The sequence below is a fragment of the Zootoca vivipara genome, chromosome 9, assembly GCF_965207765.1.
Source record: "Zootoca vivipara chromosome 9, rZooViv2.hap1.1, whole genome shotgun sequence".
Lineage (NCBI taxonomy): Eukaryota > Metazoa > Chordata > Lepidosauria > Squamata > Lacertidae > Zootoca > Zootoca vivipara.
This window is the reverse complement of record NC_142592.1, coordinates 70,893,153-70,915,658: the sequence shown is the minus strand read 5'-3', so window position 1 is coordinate 70,915,658 and position 22,506 is coordinate 70,893,153. Positions and strand designations below refer to the sequence as shown.

General features: G+C 54.3%; 1 protein-coding gene across 1 annotated transcript in view; it reads right to left on the bottom strand.

Annotated features, from left to right (window-relative positions):
* Window positions 1-22,506, bottom strand: part of SND1 (staphylococcal nuclease and tudor domain containing 1) — a 219,504-nt gene that overhangs the window by 86,741 nt on the left and 110,257 nt on the right. The window contains exons 13-14 of the mRNA XM_060279344.2: window positions 17,227-17,337; window positions 12,787-12,859 (exon numbers count right to left, since the gene is read on the bottom strand). Coding sequence (XP_060135327.2) covers window positions 12,787-12,859; window positions 17,227-17,337 — 184 coding nt within the window. The remainder of the gene's footprint in view (window positions 1-12,786; window positions 12,860-17,226; window positions 17,338-22,506) is intronic.

Below are 22,506 nucleotides of genomic sequence, written 5' to 3'. Positions count from 1 at the left end.
AGACATCTCTCAAAGATATTCTTGCCTGCCTAACAAGCCACTTGGCGCCTACTGAGACCAAGATGGCCCGGCGGATGGAGTTCCATAAGAGGCAGCAGCATGCTGGGGAGTCTGTATCCACATTTCTGGCTGAACTCCGGAAGCTCGCTCAGCACTGCGGCTTCCAAAATCTGGAAGAGACTCTCCTGGATCGGTTTATTGGTGGTCTGAGCAGCAAGAAAGCCAGAAGACGCATCGTGGCTAAAGAAGAGGTTACCCTTGCTTCAGCCTTGAAAGAGGCCACCGCCACGGAGAATTATGAAAGAGAGGAGCTTGATGCCAGTCGCAAGGCCACTAAGCCACAGATAGAAGTTGCGCATGCCATGGACGAGCTAGAGGCTACTCCGAGCCAGAGCCCAGTCCGTGGGGTCGAGTTGGTGCGTCAGGCCTGCACAGTGCACAAAGATCGCCGAGGCAGTTGCCCAGGTTGTGGCGGAAACCATGAGCGGAAGAGTTGTCGTTTCAGGGATGCTATGTGCCGGACGTGCGGAAAGACAGGTCACATCGCCAGGGTCTGTAGATCGGCGGCGTCGGGAGCAACAGGAGCACCTAGACTGGAGCATCGCAGACCGCCCACAGCAACTCGTTTTCTAAAGGACTGCCACTACGTAACGGAGATCAACGGGAGGGCCGTGCAGTTTCCAGCGCAAGGCAAGGCACACGTCAAGGTGAAGATTGAGGGTCAGCAGTGCGACATGGAGGTGGACTCCGGATCTGCATTCACCATCGTGTCGGACCAGACCGCGAAGACATTCTTCCCCAGGGGTAAGTTGCCCCCTCTGGAGCCCTTCCCGGCAACCTTGCAGTCGTACTCAGCAGGCCGCATCCATGTTATGGGAATGTGTGCCGTGAGAGTACAGTTCCGGGACAAACAGGCTGTACTCAAACTGGTGATTGCGAAGGGCAGTCGCCCCAGTCTCCTGGGCACTGACTGGTTCCCCGCCCTGGGACTGAGTATCTCAGGGCTTAATTCAATCCAAACCTGCCCTGAGATGAGCGAGGCATTATGCAAGGAATTTGCTGGTCTCTTTAATGGAAAACTGGGTTGTTATAAAGGGCCCCCAGTTGACTTCGAGTTGGACCCCGGTGTGGCCCCAATCCGACTCAAACCAAGGCGAGTGCCATTTGCACTGCAACCCAAGATCGAGGCAGAGCTGGATAAATTGGTCAAGCAGGGAGTTCTCTCACCCGTGGACTCTGCTAAGTGGGAGACTCCAATCGTCACGCCCCTTAAAGCAAATGGGGAAGTCAGGATATGTGCAGATTACAAATGTACTATCAATAAGGCACTCAGGGGAAACTCATACCCCATTCCAGTCGTATCACATCTGTTGGCTAAACTGGCTGGGGGCAAGGTGTTCGCCAAAATTGACCTGGCACAAGCTTACCAACAGCTGCCAGTAACCCCACAATCAGCGGAAGCACAGACTATTGTCACACATAAAGGGGCGTTCAGAGTTAACAGATTACAGTTCGGAGTTTGTGTGGCCCCAGGGATTTTTCAAGGGCTCATGGAACGCCTGTTAAGAGGTCTGCCGGGGGTCTTGCCATTTTTTGATGACGTTTTGATTGCTGGAAAAGACCCACAGGAACTGGTTGCGCGTGTCCGTGCAGTGTTGCTCAAGTTCAAGGAGGTGGGGTTGCAACTGAAAAAAGAAAAATGCAGTTTTGGGGTGCCAACTGTGGATTTCTTGGGGTTTAAAATTGATGCATCAGGCATCCACCCCACAGATGCTAAGATTAAGGCCATCATCGAGGCACCACGACCACAGAACAAGACGGAGTTGCAGTCATTCCTGGGACTTATTAACTTTTATCATTCGTTCTTACCCCAGAAAGCTTCGGTAGCTGAACCATTACATAGACTATTGCAGAAAAAGAATGTGTGGCGATGGGGGCGGGAGCAGCAGAAGGCTTTTGACTCCTTGCGAGGAATGCTGAGTAGCAGGAGCGTCCTTGCTCATTATGATGAGTCAAAGCCGCTGGTCCTGGCATGTGATGCCTCTCAATACGGTCTGGGGGCTGTGCTGAGTCATAGGGAACCGGATGGGTCGGAAAAGCCCATCTCTTTCTATTCCCGTACGTTGTCGCCCACAGAGTGCAACTATGCTCAAATTGATAAAGAGGCACTGGCTATTGTGTCCGGAATCAAAAGGTTCTATGATTATTTGTACGGTCGCCATTTCTCCATTGAAACGGACCACAAACCACTGTTAGGGTTGTTCAACCCAAACAAACAAACGCCACAAATTCTCTCCCCCAGAATGTTGCGTTGGTCAATATTCCTGAATGGGTTCCAGTACACCTTGACCCATGTGCCGGGGAAACAGTTGTGCCATGCTGATGCGCTGAGTCGATTGCCCCTTCCTGGCGGGAGCAATGAGGATCCTGCTCCGGCGGAGCACATTATGATGCTAGAAACACTTCCGGGGGCTCCTGTAACAGCTACGGATATAGCTGAGAAAACTAGGAAAGATGCTGTTCTCTCCCGTGTGCTCACTTGGGTGGGGAGGGGGTGGCCAGGTGGTCCGCATGAAGAAAAATTCAGGCCTTATGCGACAAGGCAGCACGAATTGTCCATGCATAAGGGTTGTCTCCTATGGGGAGATAGGGTGATCATCCCAGCACCACTGAGAAACAGGGTTCTTGAGACGCTTCACATGGGACACCCGGGAATGGTCAGGATGAAGTCGCTAGCCCGATGTTATGTGTGGTGGCCTGGAATGGACCAGAACATAGAACAATGGGTACGAACATGCAAGGCATGCCAAGAGGTGCGGCCAGAAGTGGCCAGAGCACCAGTCCACTGGTGGGAGCAGTCCAGGACTCCCTGGAGCCGGCTGCACATAGATTTTGCTGGGCCATTCCAAGGGAAGGTCTTTTTGGTTATCGTTGATGCATATTCCAAATGGTTAGAAGTGGCGATGGTCCCTAGCATGGCATCAGCTGCCGTAATCAAGGTGTTGAGGCAGCTGTTTGCTACCCACGGGTTACCTGAGACCATTGTATCAGATAATGGGGCAGCTTTTGTATCCCAAGAATTCAGGGCATTCTTGGCTGATAACTTTATAAGAGGGGTCACATCCGCGCCCTTTCACCCATCCTCCAATGGGCAGGCTGAGCGCATGGTAAGAACAGCCAAAGAATCCATTGCGCGCTTAATGGAGGGTAACTGGTCGGCTCGCATTGCGCGAATGTTATTTTTGCAGCATGCGACGCCGTGTACTGCGACGGGCAAGTCGCCAGCCGAGCTGCTCTTAGGTAGAAGACTGGTAACGGTGCTGGATTATGTCCACCCAGATAAAATGCCAAACCGTAATTCAAGAGCAACCCCCCAGGCTGAGACTGACACAACAAGGTATCTCGCCCCTGAAGATCTGGTCTGGGTGAGGAACTATTCACGAGGTCCGCGGTGGGTGGCCGGTGTGATCACCCGGGCTAGTGGACCTGTGTCCTATTATGTGACCTTGGAAAATGGGCAAGTTTGGAAGAGACATATAGATCAGCTGAGGCGCCGGGCGCTCAGCAGGGAGGAGTCAGATAATTCATCCCTGGCTAATGACGCACAGCTGCGAGACCAGAGTGAAAATGGTCCAGAGGTACAGTCACCAGGGGCTTCAGCAAATGAACCAGGGTCTGCTAGTCCTCAGGATGACGAGGTACAGGTCGGGGACCCTGAGATGTCTGGGACTCCATCTGTTCCTGATGAAACCCCTATAGCAGCCCCTCCACCACAGGTAACACCCAATCCAGAACCTGCAACACCTGTTGTCAGGAGATCAGGTAGAAGTTGTAGGACCCCACAGTACCTGAGGGATTACGTCTGCTGTGCTCACTAGGGGGGGAGGGGTGTTGTGTATTGAGTCAAAGGATTTTATATCTGTATTATTATTGTCTGTATTTGCATTAGGATAAAGTAACTGCCTTTTGGTTCCAGAGGGTACAGCTACTATTGGTTCATTTAAGCTGCTGTATTTGGATCCTCTGTCTTATTGGTTTCCTCCAAAAGGCAGCACTGTGATTGCTTGATATTGTTCCCTCCAAAATGTATCCCTTCCTAGCTAGTCCCCTGTCCCTATAAATGTAGCTTTCCTCTCCTCAGTCTTCAGTCTTGTTCACTTTAATAAAGAGCTGTTACTAGAGAACTGTCTCCAGCATGTTATGTCAAGAGAGCTGAAATCACAAACCCCACGTCACAACAAGCTTGGCCTGCGCCGGTTGCTGTCCAGGGCTTTCAGTGGGGGGGGGGTCACTCCCAGCTCATCCGGGAGGCATTGCCAGGGACCCTCTTCTGCATGCCAAGCAGCTGCGCCCCTGCTGCCCGGAAGCTCAGAAGTTCTAACTGCTGCTGCAGCTCCTAGAAGCAAGTTCCTAAGGCTGTAAGGAGCTGCCCTCAAGGGAGGGGACAGAGAGTTCAACGAAGGAACATAGAAGCATAGAATTGTAGAGCTAGGGGGACCAGGGGGGTCCGCTAGTCCAACCCTTCATAGAATCATAGAGTTGGAAGAGACCACAAGGGTCATCGAGTCCAACCCCCTGCCAAGCAGGAAACACCATCAAAGCATTCTTGACATATGCCTGTCAAGCCTCTGCTTAAAGACCTCCAAAGAAGGAGACTCCAACACACTCCTTGGCAGCAAATTCCACTGCCAAACAGCTCTTACTGTCAGGAAGTTCAAGGCAGGAAGCACAGCCAAATCACAGCGCCTCAGCCCCCCCGTTCCAGGGCTGGCGCGGCCTCATCTGCCAGGGCAGGGAGGGGAGCTGCTTCTGCCAGTCCCACCCAGACGCCCTAGCAGGACGAAAGATGCAAAGAGGTGGAGGGAACCTTCTATCCTAGGTGGCGGACTTGTAAAAGGGTAAAAGAGTACTGGGAAAAAATCCATAATGAAATGAAAAAAATGTTTAAGTACCGGTACTTTAAAAAAACTAAAAAACTAAAAACAAGAGTCCTTTTCATTAGGGATAATTCAGGCAGAAATTCCCAGGTGTCAGAAAAGGCTCTTTAGGTATGCCACTACTGCGGCCCGTGTTTTGTTAGCCCCCAAATGGAAGAAGAATGGCAACTGAAACCGATGGAATCTGCACAGCTCGCAGAATAAGAGAAAAAGAAGAAGATACATTTAACGAAGATCGGAAAACTTTTATTGAAATATATGGGAAATAATTGTGTACACCTGAAAACGTTGGCAGCATTAAGATAAATTCAACAGTGCAAGTAAGTTTTGATATACGGTATATAATAATGGAATAGTGCATTGTATAGGTTTTGTGAAATACGCAAGGATTGATGATATGTAAAATGAGCCATGGAAAGAGAAGAAGGGAAGTCATTGATATTTTAAGGATGTTTAAATGAGTACGTATTTAAAATTGTAAAACAGAAAATTCAATAATACACACACACACACACACACACACACACACACACACACACACACACCCTAAACTTTTTGTGAATCTAAGCTTGGCCTCATTTAGGGGCAGTATTTCAATATGAGTAGGAAAACGAGAGCACCCCAAAATTGGGGGCCACTGCGTCTGGGTCCAGGCTGGGACTTGGAAAGGCCTCATCCAGCCTGGCTCTGCACACTGGCTGGCTGGGGGACTTAATGATAAACTGCAGCTCAAACTCTGCAGCCTGGAATGTTTCCCCACAAAGATGGAGAGTCACCAGAGGCTGATTTATTCCCCCCAAGAGTGTGTGTGTGTGTGTGTGTGTGAGAGAGAGAGAGAGAGAGAGAGAGAGAGAGAGAGAGAGAGAGAGAGAGAGAGAGAGATGGATGATGTGCTGGGGAGGGGGGGCCCGGCCAGAGCGCCTCGGCTCCACAGCCAGCCAGGTGGCCTTTTATTTTGCTCTCGCCTTAATTTAGAAAAATGAACTGCAAAAGGGGCAGCCAAGGAGGAGAAACTTGCTGCAGCCAAGGAAACTTTGCCGAGCGCCTGCCTCCCGCTCACCCTGGAGCTGCCTGACTAGACTAGCAAAGCCATCGATTGCCCGCATCTCTCCAGCAGCTGAGGCCTGGCACTGAGGAGGAGGAGGAGGAGGAGGAGGAGGAGGAGGAGGAGGAGGAGGAGGAGGAGAAGGCAGCTGCCTCGGGAGGAGAGCAGAGGTCGGGCTGGGCTGGCCGGTAGGGAGGCCATGATTCAATGGGGAGGGAGGGAGGAGGAACAGGAACCAAAGAATGTAAGGGGAGCCTGCAGGATCAGGCCCATGGCCCATCTAGTCCAGCATTCTCACAGCAGCCAAGCAGGTGCCCCCAAGGGAAACCGCCAAGCAGGATCTGAGTGCGAGAGCAACCGTCCCCTCCTGCATTCAAAGGAATTGGCGCTTCCAACTGGGGGGTCACCCTGGCAAGGAGTCATCGAGGAGGAGGAGGAGGAAGGCAAGCCTGGAGGGTGGGCCGACCTTTCTTATGGGGGCATTTCTTGAGATCCAGGGAAAGGGAATGGCAGGGGGGCAGGCAAACCATCGCCCTTGCTGCATTTGAGAACCAAGTGAAAGGCAGGTGTCTATTTCGCCCGCTGGCTTGTGCAGAACGACCCCCCCCTTTGTTTGCAGAAGGACCACCCCCACCTTTGGCATCCCCATGGGGAAGACTCAAGGACGCCACCCACACCCTGTCCAATGCCTGGACATGGAAGATTGAGGAATGGGCCTGGGGGACGGGACTTTTCCAAGGCAACTCCATAAGTAATAATAATAATAATAATAATAATAATAATAATAATAATAATAATAATATAGTAATTTATTACTTATACCCCGCCCATCTGGCCAGGCCTCCCCAGCCACTCTGGGTGGCTTCCCACAGAATATCAAAGCGCTACAAAACATCAAACAAATAAGCAGCGCAGGAGACAAAGAAGGACCCCCACCCCAGCAAGCAGAGGCGGACCAAAAGGTGCGCCCCTCACAAGGCTGCCGGCAGCAGCACGCCTTCATATCGCTTTGGCACAGCCTCCCCCCCTCCTCGCCCCAGACAGGGTCTCCAGCCCCCAAGGGGGCTCCTCTGCCCAGGAAGCTTGTGGCTGTCCCACCTCTTCCCGAAACAGCGGATGGCAGGACTTGGCAGGAAGCAAAAGGCACCAGCGCTGTGCTTTGCTGCTACACAGCTCTGCAAGGAGGTGAGAAGAGCCTCCTGGATCAGGCCCGTGACCCAACCGGTCCAGCCTCCTCACAAGGCAGGATCTGGGCGCAAGAGCCCTTTGCTTCCAGCAAGTGCCGTTCCAAACAGCGGCACCTCCAGTCGGGAAGGGCAGAGCGGAGCCACCCTGGCTGGCAGCCCTCGACAGCCCTCCCCTCCTCCATGAGTTTCTCCGGTCCTCCTCTCAATCCACCCCTGCCTCCTGTGGGAGGGAGTTCCGCAGCTTAACAACACGCTGCCTGAAGGGCGGCTTTCTTTTCTCAGTCCTTGCCCCTAGGCAGCAGGGCCCAGCTTGGCAGAGCTTCTGCAGTGCCCAGGCATCTCCACTGCCCACTTGAAGTCCTGGAGAGGCGGCTCCAACAAAAGCTGCATGGCCTGAAGATGAATCCCAAGTTACTCTGACTGAACTGGCCGGCGCTAATCCACCTTGGCCTGGGATGCCCTGAATCTCTGGGTACAGGGATGGAGGCCAAAGCACAAGAGCCTGTCCCTAGCTGCTCCCATCAGAGTGCTGCTCGGTGGAGGAGGTCGGAGGGCCAGGCAGGGGCTCCTTCAGAGGGGAAGGGCTCCCTCCCAGCAGCCACAGCGGTGCCCAGCCTGAAGCTGTGCTTGAGCATACTGGGCTATATGGACAAGCTGGGAGGTGGGCAGAGCAGGACAAACCAGAGGCTGCAGGGTCTGGAAACCAAGCCTGATGAGGAACGGTCGAAGGAGCTGGGCTTGTTTAGTCTGGATAAGGAGAGGCTAAAAAGAGCGCTGGGGCCATCATCAGATAGCTTAAGGGCTGCCACGTGGGAAATGGAGCACATTTATGCTTAGGGAGCTGGGTATGTTTAGCCTGGAGAAGAGAAGGTTAAGGGGTGATATGATAGCCATGTTCAAATATATTAAAGGATGCCATATAGAGGAGGGTGAAAGGTTGTTTTCTGCTGCTCCAGAGAAGCGGACACGGAGCAACGGATTCAAACTACAAGAAAGAAGATTCCACCTAAACATTAGGAAGAACTTCCTGACAGTAAGAGCTGTTTGACAGTGGAATTTGCTGCCAAGGAGTGTGGTGGAGTCTCCTTCTTTGGATGTCTTTAAGCAGAGGCTTGACAGGCATATGTCAAGAATGCTTTGATGGTGTCTCCTGCTTGGCAGGGGGTTGGACTAGATGGCCCTTGGGGTCTCTTCCAACTCTATGATTCTATGTTTTCCTGCTCTGGAGGGCAGAGCCTGAACTTGTGGGTTCAAATGACAAGAAAGGAGATTCAGGCTAAACATCAGGCGCTTAATATCTGTTTGACAGTAGAACGGAGCTGGTAGACTCTCCTTCCTTGTGGGTTTTCAAGCAGAGGTTGGGTGGCCGGCCGTCATGGATGCTTTAGGTGCGTTTCCTGCATTGCAGGGGGTTGGACTAGATGACCTCTGGGGTACTAGCCCTATGATTCCAAGATTCAGATTCCCGGCCAAGAAAGAGAGCGCAAGGCGGAGAAAAGCCAGGGACGGCTGCTATTATTTTAAAAACCTCCCCAGCGTTAATTATCTCTGAATGGAAAGGAAATTATGCATAAATAGAATGGAGAAAAATAGAATCATAACTCTACTTTTATGTGAAGCGTTGCCAATTATGCAAAATTATGCAAGGACTTTGTGGAAGGACAGGCAGGCGGGTGCGGCGAACGAGCTCCCCCCCCCCGCCCCAACCCGTCACTCTGCGATTGTGGCTCTCGCAAGCCCCATAATGGGACGCAGCGTTGGAAGTGGGGAGGGAAGCGGACGCAGATTTGTCTTACATGACTTAAATTATTTAGTAAATTACTCCCGAGCAGGATTACATGCCTTGGAGGGGAGAGGGATCAGCCAAGACAGGCAGCGGAAGGAGAAGGCGAAGGGGAGGGATAGCAGTCTAGGGTCTCTCTTGCAAGCCTCAGGGGCTCGACCTGTGATTTGGGGGGGGGGGCAGTGGCATTGATAGGGCTCAGAAGCCCCCCCCCTTTCTCTGTTCTTGGCAGACCGCGCAAACGTGCTCAGCTGCAAGACGGCGTCAGGTGACAACGCGGCACATTTAATCAGGTGCCTCCAGGCACCGGTCGGAATTAGATCACTTGCCCGCCGCGCAGGTTTCGAACCGCTTAGCCGCAGCCGCCTCATCTGCACAGCCAAGCTGCTCAAATGCAATCAAGGTGCCTTAATGAGGAGGCGCAGGAGACCAGGAGGGGGGCGGGGGGGCAGAGTCGGCTTCCGCAGCTCCGTCGCCAGCTCTGCGGCCTGGCAGGCTCTGCTCGGAGAATCCTTTCTGCGGAGGGCACTGGGCCCAGAGAGGAGGCCTCTCTCTCAGGGACGTTGCGCCAGTCACCTGCCCGCTGGCCACCTTCCCCAAGGGCCTCGGAGGTGGTGGGGATGCCAGGGCTGAGCCAGGCACCGGCAGGGCTGCCAGGAATCCGGCTGGCAAAGGCTCAGAGCCGCTGAGGGAAGCGGGGGCAGAGACAGGAGCATCTTGGCCCATCTGCGGCTGCAAGCGGGGACATGCCTGGCACAGTAAGCGAAAGGCAAAACGAATCCAGCTCCACATGTCGGTGACAAGGAGATAAGGCAGGCCTGCTGGATCAGGCCCAGGGTCTGCCTCGTCCAGAATCCTGTTCTCACAGAGTCACCAACCAAGTGCCCGTTCTGCCCACCTGTGATTCTCAGCCGCTGGGATTCAGAGGCATAATCTCTCCGGCCACCCTGGCTGGCAGCCATCGAGAACCCTCTCCTTCTCCATGAAATTGTCTAATTCTCTTTTAGAGCCATCCAAGCTGGCTGCCGTCACCACCTCTTGTGGCAAGGAGTTCCACAGGGTAACTGCACAAAGAAGTTCTTTCTTTTCTGTCTTGAATCCAGCTTCATTGGGCGTCCAGGAGTTCCAGGGTTATGAGAGAGGAAGGAAACCCTTTTCCCTCTCCACTTTCTCCAGGCCAGGCATCATTTTATAGGTTTCTATCACGTTGCCTCTTCCTCGCCTCTTCTCTAAACTGTGAAGTCCCAAACCCTGGGACCTTTCTTCACCGGGCAGGTCCCCCCCCCACACACACACCCCACCCCCGATCAATTTGGGTGTCCTTTCCTGAATCTTTTCCAACTCAGCAATATTCCTTTCGAGGCGAGTCAACCGGAAAGGGCCATGGGATTCCAGAGCCTTTTCTAATGGCACCATGAGATTGGCGGTTTTATTTTCAATTCTCTTCCTGATGCTCCCCAGCATGGAATTGGCCTTTTCCCAGCTCTAGCGCCTTCATGGAGCTATCTGCTGCAATCGCAAGGTGTCATCCCTGGTCTGTCGGTGCCACCAAGCGTATATGTGAAATTAAGATTTTAATTTTTTTTTTGCTCCAATACCATCTCTTCACAAGGATTTACTGCCCATCCACTTTGTTTGGAAGCTCTTGGCAATCTCTTTTTGTTCCAGCAACCTGGAATGATCCGCTGTCACCTCCCTGCTCCTCATTCTAGATCCTGTAGGAACAAGCAAAGAAGCGCAGGGCCCAACGGCGGTCCTTGGGGGACCCCACTTCCTACTTCTCTCCCTTTGGAGAACCGCCCAGTTACTACTCCTGCTCTTTGCTCCCGGAAGCTTTGCCCTCTCCTTTTGTAAAATGATTTTTATTTGGTTTTAGAAAATATAAACTTACAAGAAAGTCAATGAAAAATCCATAGGAAGAGACTGCTCTGAATCACAAGACTTCCCCCTCCATGGGTCCTCATGTCAAGAATTACAACTGCATATCAAACCTTTATGCACATAGCTTTTGTCACTTTACAAGTGTGATTAGAATCCTGCCAACGTTTCCATCTGCTTACAATGGTCTCCTAAATAAATTATAATTTTTCCCCATTCTCTTTTTAATGTTCTTGTATTCTTGGTCCCTGAGCTTCCCAGTTGACTTTGCCATTTCGGCACAGTCCACCCACTTGCTTTGCCATTCTTCTCTGGTCGGGGGTGTCTCCTCCTTCCATCTGTGCGGCCGTTGCCACATACATGAAAAGAAGTGTTGCCCATTCCTGACCCGCAAGAGGCTCTCTTCCTCTCTTTCCTTGACTTTCTCGGGAGCCTGTCGCAAGGCTGCTTGCAGAGAGCTCTGCAAAACTTCCAAGTCCGCTGTGGCAACCAGGTCGCCCCTATCGCCAGGGCGTCCAGCTCCCCCCAAGGATGCCAATCTCGGCAGCCCAAGTCCAGAAGCAGTGCAAATGTCCCCACGGGGCCCTGGCTGGATCTGGAAGCGGGCCTGAGTTTGCAGCTGTGTGGAGAACTTTTCCTGTCCTCTCAGTCAGGGGGGACAACGGCTGCTGAGGAGCCTTCCCTCCTAGCAGTGTCAGGTCAATGGCCAATGAAAAGCCTATCGCTTTCCCGGCATGCATCTCTCTCTCTCTCTCTCTCTCTCTCTCTCCATCATGGGTAGGCACCCTAAGGCCCGGGGGCCGGGTCTGGCCCAATCGCCTTCTAAATCTGGCCCGCGGACGGTCCAGGAATCAGCGTGTTTTCACATGAGTAGAACCTTGAGTAGACTTTGATGTTGGGAAAGATGGAGGGCACTAGAAGAAGGGGACGACAGAGGACGAGATGGTTGGACAGTGTTCTCGAAGCTATGAACCTGAGTTTGACCAAACTGCGGGAGGCAGTGCAAGACAGGAGTGCCTGGCGTGCTCTGGTCCATGGGGTCAGGAAGAGTCGGACACGACTAAATGACTAAACAACAACAGAATGTGTCCTTTTATTTAAAATGCATCTCTGGGTTATTTGTGGGGCATAGGAATTCATTCATTTCCCCCCCCCCAAAAAAATATAGTCTGGCCCCCCACAAGGTCTGAGAGACAGTGGACCGGCCCCCAGCTGAAAAAGGTTGCTGACCCCTGCTCTACACACACACACACACACACACACACACACACACACACACACACACACCCCACAGTGCAGGAACCTTTCCATTTCCCCTCCAGAACCAAGCAGGGCTGCAGAGTTTCACTCTCAGGCTCTTTGCTTGGAGGAGGGAAACGGCCTGACCCCTCGGGATATTCTGCAGCCAGGCCCAGGGCACATGGTGAGGTGAGAAGGGAAGAGAGGGAGAGAACGAGGACAAACACCTCCCAATGGGAACCAGCAGCCTTGCCTTTGGCCAAGCTGGTTCCATGAAGCTCCTTAGAAGCTGCCAGCCTGGGAAGGGAGGGAGGGCGGGAGGCGCCCATTTCTAGGCCAAGACCAAGCCCCTTTCCAAAGTTTTCACCTGGAGGGCTGAGAACGGGACTCTACAGAGATCCCAGCGGAAAACCCAGGCCTCTCCCTCCTCTCCACTTAGGCAGAGTTTCTAAGAGAGAGCTCAGTCAGTAGAGCAGGAGACTCTGGGTTCTGGGAGACTCAGTAGAGCAGGAGATCTCAGGGTTCTGGGTTCGAGCCCCACGTTGGGCAAAATATTCCTGCAATGCAGGGGGCTGGACTAGACGACCCTCGGGGGTCCCTTCCCACTCTGCAATTCTGTGATTTTACACATTGCCCTTCTTTTTAAAAACAAAAAAACAAGCACGCCACGACACTGGTGGGATCTGCTCCTCTGCAGGGCGACTCTGCTTTCCTTACCCCAGAGATGTCGGCCACCCGGTGGATCGGGACCTCCTTCTTGCTGTGCAGTCCTTTCCCATTCTTTATCGCCCTGTCGGGAGGGGAAGCAATCAGATGGTCAAAGGAGCCAGAGGGGCAGGCCAGGAGGAATCCCCTTCTGCTTGGGGGGGGGGCTTGTTGACCCCGAGAAACAACCCTGGATCTCACTCAAAGGGCTTTTCCCTCCATACCCGGAGCAGGGAGACTCAGAAGTAGCCAGAAATTCTTCCTGGCCATAATGGCACAAAAGATTGAAATGCAAAACATGCAATGAGCAGTTCGATTCTCAGGGAAACCGGGTCTCTCTCTCAAATGAAGTGCCGTCTCCTGCAACCTCTCTGGCCCCAGGCAAAAGGCCACCCCCCCTCTCCAAAACGCTCCCCAACTCTGGGCTCTATCAGAGCACAGCTCCTTGCCCACTGCCATGAGGGTTTTGAAAAACCTTCCTTGGAGGTTTTTAAGCAGCGGTCAGATGGCCACCTGTCAGGGAGGCTTTGGCCGCAATTCCTGCATTCAGAGGCCCAGCTAGTCCAGCATCCTGTTCTCAACCATTGCCTCTGCGAGACCAGCAAGCAGGATCCGACCACAAGAGCAGCCCTCTCTCCTCTCCCCTCTGGTGCTTTCCAGCAACTGACTGGGGAGGGAAGAGCACAGCAATCCTGACTAGTGGCCACTGGGAGCCCCCTCCTCATCTGGGATTTTGCCTCCCAAGTTGGTGGCCATCCCTGCCTCTGCGGTTTAACTCTGCGCCTCCTTTGATCTGTCCCAAACGGTCCCACGTTCGGTTTCCTCGGATGTCCACGAGTCCTGGTGTGATGGGGCAGGGAGAGAAGCTTCTGCCCCCCCCTCCCCGTCTTCCTGCACCTTCCTCCTGCAGCTCTCCTGCCCCACAGGGACCCTCCCCCTTCTCCTAAGAGAGGCTCCCCAAAAGCTCTCCCCTCTCTCGCCCTCTCTTGCAGGAGCACCATCTCAGGAATCTTTGGGGGGGGGGGAGAGAGAGCAGAGGGATTTCCAATTTGCAGGCAGGCTGTTCCTCCTACAGCTTCTTCACAATCACGGCCAGCTGCTAACCTTTTCCTTTTAATTGCATTTCCCTCTTCCTATCAAACCTCCCTGAAGCCGAGGAGATGCCACCGCCTGCCTGCCTGCCTGCCTGCCTGCCTGCAATCTGAAAGGCGCCATCAGGCTCCGAGACAAGCAGCCCCCCACTCCTGCCCTCCCCCCATGCCCCTAGAAACAGACACACACCCTATCCCCTCCATCCTGCTTGCTCTCTGCTGCACCTTGGGATCCTCCAAAAGGAAGAGCATTACGATGGGAAGAGCTGTTTTGACCGGGGAAAGGTCCCTTTGAAGCATACAGTTCTATGATTCTATGGCCTTCCCTGGCTGTTCTTCTGCAAAGGTCAAGTGGCCCTCTGTCAAGGGATTCCTCTGCTCTGATTCCTGCATCGCAGGGGGTTGGACTAGATGACCCCCGTGGCCCCTTCCAGCTCTGCAATTCTCCGAGCCCGGCTCTCCCTCGGCTCCCGCTGGGCCTGCTCAATGGCTGCTCCCGTGCCGGGGCCTGCCGTTTGTTCAGCCAAGCCGAGGCGGACAATACAATCCGGAGGGAGAGCCAGGGATCCCGCCGGGCCTTTGCGGAGAAGTCATTGAGCAGGTTTGCTCTGTTCCAAAGGGCTGGCCGGCCGGCCTGCTGAATCCGGCCGCGGTTAAATGGGGCACCGGCAGCCGGCTGCTTGCAGGAAGCCAGCCGGCACAATGCTGGGTTCGGGGGGGGGGCATTCAAGCTGGCCGGCCTTCCCGTCTTTTGGAATACTGGACAAGAAAATGCACTTAAGAAGGGACAACAGAGGACGTCATCTCAGCAGAAGGAAGGGGGAGAGAGGCAAGGTGACAGTCAAGGGCACCCAGTGAGCCCTGCAGCAGCAGCAGGATGAGGCCCGAGGGGCCCTCTTCTCGCAGTGGCCAGCCAACCAGGAGCCCCAATGGGAAGAAGCCTGCATGCAGGATCCAAGCACAGGAGCAGCCCCCTCTCTCCTGAGCCCGGAATCCCAGCAGAGGCCGGCCGCAGCCAATGCTGAGCTCATTTGGGCAGCTTCCATGCCAACAGCATCGCTCGCATCCTGGGCTGCTTTGCACTGTGGTCGTCTTCCTCTGCCAGAGACGTGCCCAAGAGGAAGAGAAGGCGGACAAGGTCTGTGGAGGCAGCAGGATAGAGCCCTGGGGTGAGGCGCAGAGAGCAGGCGGGTGAGGGACCAGCTCTCTTACCCGAGACCCCTGCACTCTTCACACGCTCTGACTGAGGTCCACAAACTTGCTCATCCCCTATGCTCAGGCGCAAGGCGAGGCTCTCTGAAAACGGCAGGAGGGGAGAGCTGCTCTTGCGCTCAAATCCTGCTTGCAGGTTTCCCATAATGGGAAGGCGGTTGCCCACTGGGAGAACAGGATGCTGGACTAGACGGGCATCGTGTTGGCACTCTGGCCACGGGAAGGCCACGCTCCCAAACGCTGAGCAAGTGCTTTCGCCTTCCTGCATCAGGCTGGCAGCCTGGCCCACAGAGGAGCCAAGGGGGCCACATCCTGCCCCTCGCCTGGCCCCGCCCTGGCTGCTCAGCAGCTGGGCTCCTCCTCCCTTTCTGCAAAACCTCCCACCCCTCATGGCTGCTTCCTTGGCGGGCACGGTGGCTCTGCTCTCTCCTGCCGGAGGAACATCCACCAGGGCTGGAGCCCCCGCTGTGCGGTGGGGCCGGCCTGGTAATTGGCTTCGCGGGCCCACCCGCTCCCCGGCGCCAGCCGTGCCGCTTTGCCGCCTTTGCTCTTTTCCGCGATCGGCTGAGGCGCCCGCTTCTCTGCTGCAGCCATGCAAGTTTGCAGCCCAGCTGTCACCGAAAAGGCTCGGCTAATTGGTAGCCGACAGACTCTTAATAAGGGGTAGGGGGAGATTCACGGCCCCCTGCATGTCACTTGACAAGGACTTGCCACACTGCTGGCTGCAAGAACGGGCTCTCCGGCAGAAGCGGGCAAGGGGCTACGGAGGGTCCGATCTCTCCTCGCCCCCCGCCCCAAAAGAGCAAAAGACAAGGCAGAGCAGCTACAACCGAGAGACCTTGCCAGGCTGGTCTGAGGGGCCCCCAGAGAACCCTGACGCCCACCCCACTCACCCCTAGTCCAGCCTGTGATGCCACTCACCCACCCCAGCCCTCTCCCAGGAAAAGCCAAGGGGTCCTTCTCCTGCAGCAAAGCTGCCCCACAGGAGAGGGCTCTGCTCTGCCCTCCACAGTTGGAGGCAGTTGATCCTTCTGCCCCACGGGAGAGAAGAGGGATCCCGAGTTCAAGTCCTGATTGTGGGTTTCTTCCATAACGAGCCGCTGGCCTGATCCTGCAGCCTCTCTTCTTACGCTTCTGTGGCCGTGTGCCAAGAGCGGCCAGCAAGGAGCACTTAGTAAAAAGAGGCCCCCTCTATGAACACCCGCCATTCTTGACGGACAGCTCCCAGGAGCCGGCAGGCAGAGGGGTGCTCAGGACTGGCAGAGGATTTTCATTGCCTTGTATTAGAGAATCATAGAACCCGAGGATTGTAGAGCTGGAAGGGGCCCTGAGGGCCATCTAGTCCAACCCCCTGCAATGCAGGAATCTCAGCTGAAGCATCCGTGACAGGCGGCCATCCAAGCTCCGCTGAAAAACCTCCAAGGAAGGGCAGTCGACCACCTTCCGAAGGAGACTGCTGGGTGGATCTCACCCTCAGAAAGTTCTTTAGTCGGAATCTCCTTTCTTGTAACCTGAAGCCATGGGAACAAGCTTGTTCCCTCTTCTATGGGGGCATCACACGCCCACACCCCAACCAAGCTAGCCCCACGGCTCGAGGCCTCCCCAGCTGGCCTGCCCCAAGGAACAAGGTGGGGGAGCCTCCCTTGCAGCAGGCCTCTGCAAAGGTGACCTCTGCTCCTCTGCCTCCCAAGAGCGGCAGAATTCACCCTCGGCCCTCCCAGGGACCTGCGGGACAGCTGGTGGCCGGAGCCATGGAACAGCCTGTCCCTCGGCACCAGGGAGGGAGGTGTGGCCCCTCGCCAGCAGCTGGCAGCCGCCTGGGCATGGATCAGAGCCCAAAGAGGCTCCCTGCCACCTCCGCTGCCACCCTGGGAAGCAGATGGAAGACCCCCTGACTCCCGGGCCAGACGGGGCTGCCCCTTCCTCCCCATTCCCTGTCCCCACCCCCCTTCGTGAAGGAGCTGTGCCCGCCACGGGTGAGGTCCGGTGAGCATAGCCCCATTGCCCAGCAGTCCTGAAAAGGCCCCCAAAGGGGTTCGCTCTCTCCCTCGCCCCACCCAGCCCTTTCCAGGCACTGCCTTGCTGCTGCTCCCCCCCCCCATCGCTCCTTGGCCCCCTTCTCTCCTGCGCTTCCCCCCCCCCAACTCACCGAGCCTCAGCCGCCAGCAGCTCGTCGTAGTGCGAGGACCGCTGGTCATCGTCCTGTCGGTAGCGGATGACAGAGGCCAGGCCCTTGCTGACCAAGGCTTCGGCGATGTTGCTGAAAGACAGGAAGAGGAGGAGAGGGCGTGAGCTTGAATCACAGAATTGTAGGGTTGGAAGGGACACCCAGGAGCCATCTAGCCCAACCCGTTGCAACGCAGGAATGATACAGGTGAAACTCGGAAAATTAGAATATCGTCGTTCAGTAATGCAATTTAAAAGGTGAAACCAATATATGAGATAGATGCATGACATGCAAAACAAGATATGTCAAGCCTTTATTTGTTGTAATTGTAATTATTTGTCGTTAGGCAGGTCAATTATAAATGGAATGTAATTAATGAAATGTAATAGCGATGTTTATTTTTGTATTATTGTGACTATTTGTTTCATTACTGTGGAATTTCCAAAAGAAAGCAGTTGTAATAATTAAAAGAAAAAGAAAAAATAATAAGTTGCATTACTGAAATAAATGCACTTTTCGACGATATTCTAATTTTCCGAGTTTCACCTGTACATCAAGAATCCATGACAGAGGGCTACCCCACCTCCGATTAAAAACCTCCAATGGAACAGAGTCCACCATTTCACGGTTCTTCCTAATATTTAGGCCTTACAATCTGAATCCACTGGCACAGGATCTCCACTCTGGAGCGGTAGAAAACAAGCTTGCTTGAGGCAGGCAGGATGTCCCCTTGACCCAAACCCAATCTCTAACATGGCAGCTGATTCAGCCGGAGAAGGGTGAGGCCCACAGCCTCCACCCCCTGACCCTGCAGAGACCAGGCCTTGCCACCCCTCCCTCCCTCCCTCCCTGCCTCCCTGCCTGCGAGGTGGGCCTTGGGGTGCTGAGCTTATGGAGGGGCTCTGCAGCAATTCTTGAGTTCCTACACCAACGATTTAGGAACTTTCACCATGTTGAAATAGAAGAAGAAGAAGGAGGAGGAGGAGGAGGAGGAGGAGGAGGAGGAGGAGGAGGAGGAGGAGGAGGAGGAGGAAGAAGAAGAAGAAACTTTTATTTGCATCCCGCCCTCTCCAACCGAGATTGGGCTCAGGGCGGCTAACATCAAATATATAACCTTGGTATAAAATCAAACAATAATTAAATTACCTCCTAAAAACAAGCCAGGATCAAACTAAGTCAAGTCTTACTGCCTCTGCATTTTCTTTCTCAATGCTGAATGGAATAACACATGAATCTGACCTTTGGTAAATTTGCAAGTAAACCTTTTTTTTTTAATTTGCCAAATGTGCAATCTTTTTCTCTCCAAGGGAAGAGGGGAACTTTCAAAGGAACTCAAATGATGTATTTTAAAGGTCTAACAGTCTCTATTTCCAGGTTTTACTATGCTGCATATTTTGCTATTTTAAATCTCTGCTGGGGCTCTCTCACCAGAGAGTACTTACCCCAGACCTGGATCTTGGCATGCGGGAATTTTCCTTTCGATACCCTTTTCCTTGAAACAACACCTCCCTTCCTAAACTTTGCAATGGTTTCATGAGCCAAACAAAGTTATTAAATTATTAAATTATTTATTTATTTATTTATTTATTTATTTATACCCCACCCATCTGGCTGGGTTTTCCCAGCCACTCTGGGCGGCTTCCAACAAAAGATTAAAAACAGAATAAAACATCAAACATTAAAAACTTCCCTAAACAGGGCTGCCTTCAGATGTCTTCTAAAAGTCAGATAGTTATTTATTTCCTCAACATCTGATGGGAGGGCATTCCACAGGGTGGGTGCCACTACCAAGAAGGCACTCTCCCTGGTTCCCTGTAAGCTCACTTCTTGCAGTGAGGGAACCACCAGAAGGCCCTAGGAGCTGGACTTCCGTGTCTGGGCAGAACGATGGGGGTGGAGACGCTCCTTCAGGTATATAGGACCGAGGCCATTTCAAGACCGGTGTTATGTCGTCCGGGCGGCCACTCCCAGTCACCAGTCTAGCTGCCGCATTCTGGATTAGTTGTAGTTTAAAGATTAGGATTAAAATGCTTCCCTGCCTGCCTTTGCGCCTAGGACCTGCACGGCTCAAAATCAAGAAGTGGAAGAATGTAAGACTGTCACGGTCCGGTCGGCGGGCGTCAGGACCAGAGGCAAGATGGTGGTGAAGAAGCAGGGTCGAAGGCAGAGGCGAAGGTCCACGGGGCACGAAGCAAGGCGAAGGCAAAGCGAGGGTCCAGGAACAAGAAGCAAGGTGAAGGATCCAGGAACAAGAAGCAAGGCGAAGGTCCACGGGGCAGGAGCAAGGCGAAGGCGAGGCAGGGGTCCAAGAAGCACGGCAGCAACAAGGCAAGGGTCCAAGGAACAGGAGGCCAGATGCAACCAGGCAGGGATAGCGTTGCTGTGGCAAAGAGCTGAAGGGAAATGCTGAGCTTTTATCCCTCCCAGCTCCTGCCACCAGGTGCAGTGAGATCTCAAGTGGCCTCACCTGGGTGATTACTCCTTGCCTCTCCAGCACAAGCTGAGGACTTCACCTGTGTGGCCACGCCTTGCTTCTCCAGCACAAGCTGAGGCATGCCCCAGTCCTGCAAAGCACTACAGGCCCCAGAGCCTGACTCCTGCCCATACTCCTGACAAAGACGAGCCTCCTGGATAAGGCCCATGGTGTTTCTAGTCCAGCACCCTGTGGCTTTTAGCCATCAATAATAGGCTTCTCCTCCTCCCTGAATTGGTCCAATCCTCTTTCAGAGCCATCCAGCCTGTTGCCCATCCCTGCCTCCTGGGGGAGGGAGTTCCGTAGTTTGACTATGAGCTGCATGAAGAAAGCCTTCCTTTCATCCATGCCACCGTTATCCTAGAAGCAGGGTGACCCCAGGGAGGGGGGGGAGGAGCCCTGTGGCTGAAAGAGCCCAGGATTTCTTTTCACTCTGCAGAGCCCCCCCCCAGCATCCAGGTCAGGGAGGGGGAAGGGGAAGCGGAGTGTCCTGTGGCTTCCCTCTCTTTTTGCCCCTGTTCCCCCCCCCCGGAAGGTGGGGTGCAGAAAAAGCCCCACCTGCTCATTTTAATTTATGTGTGCCCCCCCCATAAAATTTATACATTTTGTGATTCTTATTTTTAAAACAAACAAACAAACTCAAAGCAGTTTACAAAACGATAAAGCAATAAAATTACTAAGACAAAAAATAACAACTGAGCACGGGGAAAAGTCACAAGACTGAAGCAGGTTAGAACTCCCATCAACTTTCCATGCATCTGGGTGAGGAATGCTTTCCAGGGGACAGGAAAGGCGTTGGCTTCACGTCAAGAGGCAGGGAGTTCCACAACGCAGGCACTTGCCAGGCTGAAAGATAGATTTCCTACACTGAACAGGGATTTGCTGGCAGCGCCAGTCCCATCAAGCGCAGCGGTCAAATGGGCACACGTGGAGCAAGGCAATTTATTTCCTTCCACGTGGGGATGGATTCAAAGCAAAGAATGCAAACTACAGTGGTGCCTCGCAAGACGAATTTAATTTGTTCTGTGAGTCCATTCGTTTTGCAAAAAATTCGTCGTACGAATCCCATAGGAATGCATTGATATATTTTTTTGCCCATAGGAAGGCATTGATTGAATTCCAATGCATTCCTATGGGAAACCGCAATTCGCTAGACGAATTTTTCACAAAACGAATTCGTCTTGCGAGGCAACCTCCGATCGCAAAACCCATTCGTCTAGCGAAAAATCCGCCTAGCAGGGCATTCGTCTAGTGAGGTACCACTGTACTGAAGTGTGTTTGAAGCCAGCGGCCAGGCATCAGGCTTTGGGGGCTCCCAGAGATGTGGGCGCCCCTCCTTGAAGGCGCAGGCAGGGCTTGGCACTGTGGGCTCAGCTGCCAAACTCCCACAGCCCTGGCAAGGGCCTCAACCCTCCTGCTCCTCTGCCGGGAGCCTCTCTGCCTCCCCTGTGATTGGCACGAGTCCAGCGCCCGCCACATCCCAGCGCTGCACGAAGGCCCTCATGGCCGGCCTGGAGCTGCCACTGCTGCCGCCGCCTCAAAGGGGGTGGGCGGGCAAGAGAAGAGCCAGAAATAGGCCGGGCAGAGATGGGGGAGAAGATCTGCAAAGGAGGAAGCGGCTGCCAAGAGAAGCGGCAGCTGCAGAGTCACCGCGCGAAATGCCAGGAATCCAGGAATAAGCCGCCGCTGCCACACCTCCTATTTCAGGCAGGCAGTTGCCGGGCACCCGCGGCACGAGGAGCCCACCTTCCCAGGCAGCTGCCTCCCACCCGGTGCGGAAGAATCACGAGCGGCTCCAAGGGCGTAAACAGGGTGCCCCCCCCCACAAGGCAGCTGCAAGCAGCAGCCCCCCAGAGAGGAAAGGAAGCGCCCCCAAGGCTGCTCCTCTGTGGGCAGCTGCGCCCCCCTCTCTCCTCGCCTCTTGCCGCCCCACCCAAAACTTGTGGGGAGCTGGAAGGAGGCCAGAGGGGCACAGGGCTTCTCCCCAGGGGGGAAAAAGGAAGCTGCCAGCGAGGAGCGCTGAGTCTCTGCTCTGTGCAGGCAGTTCGGGTGCCGCCCACTGAAGTTTGGCACCTCTCGCATTCGCCAGGCGAGGTTGTCGGTTGGTGTTTGTGCCGACGCTCAGAGCTGGAGGGGAAGAGGGGGGAGAAGGGCAACCGTGGCCGGGGGGGGGGGAGAGAGAGAGGCAGCGCATGCTGGCAAGGTATCCCCATTCAGCATCTGAGCCCCGCGGGCAGCGCCCGGAAGCAGCCAGGCACATCCCTGGCAGGCAGCCACGGGAGCCATCTCTCCACGGGAGCCATGCCAGCCAGGGGGGCAACCAGGGGCTCTGCGCCTGCGCCAAGGCCAGCCGGGCACAAGCGCCAGGGAGGCAGAGGAGCCTCCCGTGTCAAATTCCCAGGGGCGGGGCAACCTGCCTGCCCTGGGAGGGGGGCCAGCCGCCCTGGGGGTGGGGGCACCTCCAAGCAAGCCTATCTCAGCTACAGACCAGGAGCAGAGACCCAGTTTGGGGGCTGCAAAGAGGACTGCCTGCGGGTACCAGGGCATGGAGGAGGGTGAGGAGAGGAGACAACGCTTCTCGCCGCTTTCTAATCTCACAGGGAGGAATTCCACCCAGTTTTACTCAAGAGAAGACCTATTTCTGGAATCATAGAATGGTGGAGCTGGAAGGGACTCTGAGGATCATCAAGCCCAGGCACCCCCAAACTCGGCCCTCCAGATGTTTTGGGACTACAATTCCCATCATCCCTGACCACTAGTCCTGTTAGCTAGGGATGATGGGAGTTGTA